The following is an 8,684-nucleotide window of genomic DNA, read 5'->3' as shown; positions in this document are numbered from 1 at the left end:
GACACTTAAGAGCGTCCAATAGATGAACTGTCATCTGGAAATGCCCATCGTCATCACCAGACAAGATATTTTGGATGCTAGCTCAGAGGTCCCCCTGGGATGCAGAATGAATCCCATGATGTTTACATAGATTTAAATGGGTGCCCCTTTGTCCATACAAGGAAAAAACAAAACCCGATATTTCAATGCTGGGAGGTTTTCTGCCCTTCACGGAGAAGGGTGCGGTCACCCTTACTGTGTTCTGATAATAATAACACTTCCTAAAATGTGCAACAGACTGATGGCTGATGTCCAAAGCTGAGAGCACCAGTGAGTAAAGGGGACAAAAAAAAACCCCAACCTGCAGAGGAACTGACTACATGCTTAATTGCTGCTTCTCCTTCTTATGACAAATCACACCTCGCTCTCTTCCGGGGTATACTGATTGGCAGAAGTTTTTTTGAATGACCACAGCTGCGGTGCCTTTTTTTTTTTAAAGCCAGGGTATAAAATGAAAGCAAATCTCAGCAGAGGATTTGTCTTCCTACCGGAACAATGACTAGGATCGGTGAGTGACTCTCCCCTGACTCTTGAGCTCTCTCGCTGTTTTTTCTGGTTTTCTTTCATCTTCAGTGCCTGGGTTTGGGTTTTTTTCCCAGCTGGTGGAACATCTGCCTTTTGCGTCGCCCCCTGACAGCATAACCACAGGCCTCCCTTTCTTCAGCTAGGGTATTTCATGATCACCTGGAGCTCAACTTTGCAGCGCTGTGGGCAGCGGGAGACCTCCCTTGCGAGTTTTGGGAGCGGGATGTTCCTAGTTTTGCAGAGAGAGATAGAAACACAGGCATAAGCTCAGAGTCTCCAGAGACCTTCCTGGCGGACACCACCTTGCATCAGGTTTGCGGTTTCTCCACGTCTAGCCACAACACAAGAAGGTCTGATGGAAGATGGAGATCCATCAGACATTTCCAAGAGCTGGTCCCAATGCATTTGCTCTCCTCCCATGGAGAGCCTGATCTCCAGAAAGGATCTCCTTTGTCTTCCACATAACCCGTGGGTCTTTGGGGTTGACACAGCGGGTGAGATGAGGGCAGCACGACTGGCTGCTGGCTCTACACCGCTACGAACCCCACACATGCCCAAAACGCAACTCAAGGCAGCATCCCTGGTCCTCAAGGAAGATTAGGGCAGCAGCAGCATTGGGTCAGGAAGGTTGATGCAGCTTTATCAACATGATATCACTTTCTGCCACACTTTAAGAAGGCAACCCTGCTGTTAACCGGCTAATTGTAGCAGATTCTAATTATTTTTTATTGCCACAGTGTCTTCAGGAAGCTGGATCAGCTCTACAGGCTGTCAAAAGACCTGCTTTCAGGAGTTGGACTTAGGTCTCTCAGAAAATCACCTGCAGGATCACAGCTCTGAGGTTTATTCACAGCAGGTTCGCTTTCACCCAGGCTGTCTGCAGATCTGGGGCTGTTCCAGCAAAAGCAGCGATTCCGCAGAGATTTTCCAGCAGTAAAAAGTACCCAAGATGTGGTTTCAAAAGCGCTTTTTTTCTTTTGTTTTTCCCTGGAAGGAAACTGGCAGTGTTTGAGGGAAGGAAAAGAAAATGAAAGTTTCCATGTAGTTATTTTAGAGAACAGAAACCAAACCTAAAAAAAAAATCATAGGGTGGTTTCCGTTCAAACTTCCTTTCTCTGTGAAAATATGAATAGAACATTGTTGTGTCTGTTGTGGTAGAAATGGTTATTCTGAATGGGCTGCAGTCGGCCTGCTGTTCCCTATAGGTATCTCTATTCCCCACAGGGTACCTCAGAAACTAAATAATTTTAAATAAATAAAGAAGTCCCATCATCTATCTCATCTGTCCATCTTTCTATGTAATATTGTCTCCATCTATTCTGTCCATCTATGCAATAGTCTCCATCTATTCTGTCCATTTTTCTGTATGATATTGTCTCCTCCCTCCATCCTTCTATCCATTGTGTCAAAAATGCCATGAATTACTAAGGTATGGGAAAGGGCAGCTGGGACAAGAAAATTGCCTTAAATCTTTGCACGTGAATGACATTAATTACCATTCTTCATTGTGGAGTCTTTTGAGCTTATTGAAAGAGGTCAAACTCATTTTGGGAACTCACCACAGCAGCTGCACAAGCAGAACATGAGTATGAAAAAAAAAAAATAAATCATCTATGGGCTTGATTTCTCCTTAAAAAAAAATCCTATTCACTGACATCACTTGACATCTGGCTGCAGTCATGCGAGACCTGCTGACACCATGGATTTCATAATCATGCCAGTTGATTTGAAAGCAGATTTGCTAGATTTTCCTCTTCGGGGTTTGGACACCAACATACTCGGAGCCAGTTTGTGCTGTCGCTTCCCTCCCAGGCTGTCAGGAATGAACCTGCATGCTGATTGCCGAGTGCCTTCGTTACATTATTTTCTTCTCTTCTTTTCTTCTCTCCCTAGTCCTCTTCCAAATACTCCTGCTAGTAGGTCTCCTAAGTGCAAAGAAGTTTCCATGCTTCCCTGAATATTGCCTTCATGACAAAGACTACGAGGAGCTGCTGGAGATTGTCAAAAACGGGCTAGAACCTGCAACTCGTCCAGCAAATGTGGTCATTGTCGGTGCAGGAATAAGCGGGCTTACAGCAGCGAAGTTGCTCCGAGATGCCGGCCACACGGTAAGTAGTTGCGTGAGAGCCCCGACTGCCACTGGGTCTTGTTTTCCTACACTAAAGATTTTCCAGCATGGAGAGGGAGAAAGAAATGCAAGGGAGTGGATCACAGTGGTGGGAGAAGGAATGAAAAGCAATTGGACTCCAGTAAGTTCGTCTGATTTCGGCGTGATTTTCAAAACCACAGGCATGGATAGGAGGGGATAAGGGGAAGCCGTATGCAAAGCGAGTTGTTTAGATGCTCCCCAAATGAATGTAAACAGCAAAGGTAAAAAGACGCAGTCATCTCTCTCTGTCCCTAAGGGGTTTGGAGATCAGGCAGAGCTACAGCTACCCTGGGACAGCCTTGGAGGCAGCGCTGCTGAGAGCGGGAGGTTGGGCTAGACCCCTCCAGAGGCACCTCCAGCCTCAACTTCTGCAATTCTCCAACTTGTCGCAACTCGCAGCCCAACAGTGACATTCATTGCTGTAGATCAACCAGCACAAGACTCACGAGCCCTTCAAATCCTGCCGTGTTAGGCTGGGGGTTTCAAAACCGTGTTGAGCATCCCAAGGTGCTAGACAAAATTGAAACCCATGAGTTTCAAAGAAGGTTTCAAAGGCATGGAAGGACAGGTTGGTGCCTTCCTCTGGTTGTTTTCAAAACCCTGTTTTATCCTTCCAGCACAGGGAGTATCTGAACCAACGCTAGGACCCTCTCACCACAGAGGAGGTGTCCAAACGTGACACAGAAGTTAGGAACTGAGAAACTGCCCTATAGGTAGAGGGATCTTGGCCAATACGGAGAGGGGGTTGGATCTACAGATGGTTCATTTGCCACCTAGAGGGGACCTGTCCCACCCCATGGGCTATAAATGGTGCTTGCCACAGTGCCTGTGAACTTGCTTTGTAGGTGGTTTGCTTAAAATAGTCATTGCCTGAACATCTGCAGTCTCCACCCCATCCTTGTTTTTAGGTTACTATTCTGGAAACGAGCAATCAGGTCGGTGGGCGGATCAAGACATACCGTCCAGAGGGACAGGACTGGTACGTGGAGCTGGGAGCCATGCGCCTGCCGAGCAAGCACAGGTAAGGGGTGTCCTACCTACTTCACAGCCATGATCAGATGAGGAACCAGCCTGTTTTGAGGAGCAAGGCTGTGGTTTGAGATGGGGCTGAGGACTTGGACCTGGGGGTAGCACAGCAGGAGGAAGGAGCTGTCTGCCCCATCTCTCCCCCAGAGCTTAGCATCTGCATAAAAGGGACAAAAAGCACACGGTCACCTGCATTTGAGTTGGGAGAATGAAGGAAGACCTCCCATCTCAGTATCACGTCTGTGCATGGTCAGACCTCTATTTTGGAAGTCACAACATCAGGAGATGGATGAATTTCCACCAGCTCTGATGGAGAGGGCATCCAACCTGGGCTCTGTGAGCAGGTGGAGTCAGTCATCAGTCAAAGAGGCTGGAAGAGGCTGTAGGTGAGTCACCAACCACACCACATGCCAAGAAGGGTCAAAGCCATAGGGAACCCCTGCCTCCTACTTCAACAGGGCATTGCTCTCACTCCTGATTACATCCTTGTGCAACCAGGAGCTGGAAAGCCAAAGGGCTCCTTTCTCCATAGCCCCATGGTTGCTGCACTGAGCTGGGAGCAGGCAGGACAACTTCAAGCAGCAAAAACTAGAGACAGCAGTGCCTTAAATAGCTGCAATCACCACTCACAAGCCAAAATAATACGTGGCTACACCAATGTAGTCAATGGGAAAGCGTCCTTTTATGCTTCTAACGTTTTGGTGGCAGGGTTTTGGGGTTTGGTTGCTTGCAAGCACTTGTCCCCAGGTGCTCTCCTCTTTTCTAGGCTCGTCCGTGAATTCATTAGGCAGTTTGACCTGAAGCTAAACCCATTCATCCAGACAGATGACAACACCTGGTACTTTTTGAACGGCACTCGGATAAGAGCTGTGGAAGTGAATAGAAACCCCGATATCCTAAACTACACAGTGAAACCATCAGAGAGAGGCAAGAGTGCCAGCCAGCTTTATAGAGAAGCACTAAACAAGGTATGGGCCGACAGGGAAGGGATGCTACCTTCCAGCAACGTTACTCATCCGAGGGACATTGAAGCTATTTCCTCCGAGCTGTGGTGGACCCTCACCTGCATGACGGGTTGAGGAAGACTCAACAATGAGTTGAGGAAGAGTAGGGTCCTTTCAGAATGAAAAGCAGAAAGTCTTGTTCAAGCACTAGGGCAGCTGATTGCAAAACCCTCTTTATACACAAGACCTTTCTCTGGAACAGATTCACCAAGACTTGGATGAAGCCGAAGATGCCACACAAAGGCATAACTTCCCAAAACTTGAAGCCCAAGCAGCAGGATCCACTAGCTCTAGCTCAGCTCCAGGGGTTACCAAACCCCAAGACTGAATACCCCAGATGAATCCTAACAGAATTTGGGGCAACACTTTGGGAAATGCACTTTTTCTGATGAATACATCAATGTTTCCTCTCCAGGCTTTCAGCACGTTCCAGACTACAGACTGCAAGGAATATCTAGCTAAGCACGACTCCTTCTCCACCAAGGTAAAGGGCTGCGGCTTGAGAGTGAATTTAATCCCCCTACCAATGGTAAACCTGCATTCCTGCTTTGAGAAAGGATCTGAGTCACTCTGGTCTCTTCCTCTGTTGACACTTGCAGATGCCTTTTCCCTAATCAGTGCTGCCTTCTACTTAAAATGCTGGGGAAGGAGCAAGCACGACTGTTAGAGCAGTCTCATCATCTGGAAATGGGAGAGAAGCAGTGGTGACTGGAAATGCTCTGGAAAGGCATAGAATCATAGAATCATTTAGGTTGGAAAAGAGCTTTAAGATCATCAAGTCCAACCGTTAACCCAGCACTGCCAAGTCCACCGCTAACCCATGTCCCTAAGCACTGCATCTACCCAGCTTTTAAATACCTCCGGGGATGGGGACTCAACCACTTCCCCGGGCAGCCTGGGCCAGGGCCTGACAGCCCTTTGGGGGAAGAAGTTTTTCCCAATATCCAACCTAAACCTTCCCCAGCACAACTTGAGGCCGTTCCCTCTCGTCCCATCGCTTGTTCCTGGGGAGCAGAGACCGACCCCCCCGGCTCCAGCCTCCTTTCAGGCCGTTGTAGAGAGCGAGGAGGGCTCCCCTCAGCCTCCTCTTCTCCAGGCTGAGCCCCCCCAGCTCCCCCAGCCGCTCCTCATAGGGCTTGTGCTTGGGTCTTTTAATCACACATGATGAAGCATCAAGTACTGAGCAATCCACTGCATTTTCATGTGATCCAGCTGTCTCAGAGTGGGTCCACCAGGCCACAAACCCCTTACTCATTCACCTCCAGAACTTCTGTCATGCTAAACCAGAAGAGACATTGATCTGCAAGAAGCTAGAAGAACCACATAAAAAAAAAGCTTCTGGTCCAGGCTTTAAGCAGATCAGGAGCAGGAACAAGGCAGCAGGGCATGACTTTTGGCTTGGGATATAAAGGGGATATATGCACTAACTGAGATAATAGCATCAGGTGATGTCTTCTTACTGGCTTTTCTAGGAGTATTTGATTAAAGTAGGAAATCTAAGCCGAGGAGCAGTTCAGATGATCGGTGACTTGTTGAATGAAGACTCTGGATTTTATCTGTCCTTCCTTGCCTCACTGTGGGACTTTGATATCTTCTCTAACGAGAGGTAAGGCAATGTCTCTTATGGCAAACCCCATTTTGTGCTGGTCCACAGCAATTCACCAGAAGAGGAAATTTCAGTGGCATTTAGATGTCTGAATGGGAACCGCTCCTGACTCAAGGGGCCACCAAGCTCTGTTAGCATCTCTAGAAGAGGTCAGGTTTTATAGTTCTTAAACCCCAGTGTCCTTCCCTCACATCTTTCTTCCTTTCAGTTTTGATGAAATCACAGGGGGATTTGACCAACTGCCCAAAGCCTTCCACGACGCGTTGCCCAATGTCATCCAATTCAATTGCACGGTGGAGAAAATCATGACCAAGGGAAACAAAGTCCGCGTGTTTTACCGCGCTCCGGACACTCTGGCTCCAACCATAGTAACTGCAGATTACGTCCTTGTCACATCTACCGCCAAAGCCACCAGGCACATCCGATTCCTGCCACCGCTCTCTCCTCCAAAGGTCCACGCCCTGCGCTCCATTCACTATGCAAGCTCCTCCAAAATAGTCTTGGCTTGCTCCGAGAAGTTCTGGGAGAAGGACGGCATCAGAGGAGGGCAGTCCATCACCGACCGCCCTTCACGGTTTATCTACTATCCCAGCCACAACTTCTCCAGCGGGGTGGGTGTGATCCTGGCTTCCTACACCTGGAATGACGATGCTGAGTTTTTCCTGCCTCTCACAGATGAGAAGTGCCTGGATGTGGTCCTCCAAGACCTGTCAGATATCCACCAAGTGAGCAAGGAGTACCTGCAGTACACCTGCGACCAGTACGTGATACAGAAGTGGCAACTGGACAAACACTCCCTGGGGGCATTTGCTGCCTTCACCCCTTACCAGTTCGTTGACTACTCGCAGGCTCTCTTCGAGCACGAGGGCAGGGTGCATTTTGCAGGAGAACACGCAGCTCAGCCTCACGCCTGGATCGACACCTCCATGAAATCAGCCGTCAGGGCTGCGAGCAACATCCACCATGACAGCAGTGAAGCCCAGATGCTGAACGAGGAGGAGGAGGAGGAGGAGGAGGAGGAGGAGGAGGAGGAGGAGCAGACAAGGAGTTTCTTGCAGAAGGAAGATCTCTGAGCGGGACTCCTGGGCTGAGCTTGCGGGATGCCACCAGCACGGTTTGAAGGCACTTTGGTGGTGTAAACCTGTTTCTTTCCAAGCAAAGTCAGCAGAAGGACATCAGCAGCTAAGGCGTTAAAGAAAAACCTCAAAGAGCACTGACTGTCATCAGACAGGACCAATACCTACCCGGTTAAACACTTCACGAGGATAGAAGGGAGCACTAAAAAAATGTCTAAGTAGGTTTCACGACTCTAATATTACCCTGGCTCAGATACACTGCAGTGATTTCTAATTTATTTCTGTACAAAGTACTTCAGGAAATGACTATGATGGAATAAACGTGGGTATTTCTCAGTTCTTTGTGTCTGGGGTGCCTCCATCTCTCTGCGGAGAGAAGCATCATCACATATGAATTGTCTCGCCTCACTTCAGCCATTTAGAAACTCATCACCCATCGTCTGGGTCTTCCTCCCCTTCCAGAATTTGGAAGATAACTCATTGCTTCTGAGTCATCATCTCCTTCGCGTAGCCCAACACAACCACTCCTAACCCCCACGGGTACCTGATCTCTAACCTCCATAGTCTCTTCTACCCATCTCCTGTCTAGCTGAGCTCAAAGCACGGCCAACACCAAGTTATAGAGACAGATTTAACATCATTAATATAAAAAACAAGTCCAGAAGCAATATAGCCTGTGCCTAGAGATGTTAATGGCTTTTACTGGAGTTTCTCCTCTCACCAGGAACTGTTGTCCTAGGTTTCATAGTCTTGGAAACTCAGTCTCTGCTGCAGGTGGGGTTTTTTTTCAGATTATTGGAAAGATATTGATAAATAAGCAAAAGGAAAAATAAGACCAGCTGCTAAGCACATCATGCCAGACCTTTGCTGCAGTCACTTAGCTGCTTTGCATATAATTCATCTTGCTTGCCATAAAACACAACCCTGCCTCTCAACTTCTGACTCCACATAGCTGGAGGGAAATGGTCTTCTCCGGCCCAAGAAACAGAGGTTCAGCTCTGGCTAGAGGAAGCAGGGACAGAACTGGGGGAGGTCATTACACCCAGGGAGGGACTGGACCTAATTAGACCCAGCAGATTTCCACCAGGCATTGCAGAGACAAAGATTTGCACTAGCTTAAAGCATTTAAACACAGGTGATGATTAAATAAGTACAGAGGGATCAACATTGGCATGTTAAGAGCTTGGCCAGGTGGCTCCTTGCAATGGGCTCAAATCACTTTTAGGGAGGCCCAACCACCCTCAGTGGTCTTTTGAAAT

At 48.1% G+C, this 8,684-nt stretch overlaps 1 protein-coding gene across 1 annotated transcript; it reads left to right on the top strand.

Moving 5' to 3' along the window:
* Window positions 1–534: 534 nt before the first annotated feature.
* IL4I1 (interleukin 4 induced 1) lies at window positions 535–7,422 on the top strand (the record flags this gene model as incomplete). Its single annotated transcript, XM_082333894.1, has 7 exons — window positions 535–547; window positions 2,458–2,672; window positions 3,622–3,734; window positions 4,506–4,707; window positions 5,159–5,227; window positions 6,216–6,349; window positions 6,558–7,422. 7 exons carry the CDS (start codon window positions 535–537, stop codon window positions 7,420–7,422), a joined length of 1,611 nt encoding a protein of 536 aa, XP_082190020.1.
* Between the last annotated feature and the right edge of the window lie 1,262 nt (window positions 7,423–8,684).

This window comes from Platalea leucorodia, assembly GCF_965183815.1.
Source record: "Platalea leucorodia genome assembly, chromosome: 28".
In the NCBI taxonomy this organism is placed as follows: Eukaryota; Metazoa; Chordata; class Aves; order Pelecaniformes; family Threskiornithidae; genus Platalea; species Platalea leucorodia.
This window is presented reverse-complemented; position numbering and strand designations above follow the sequence as displayed.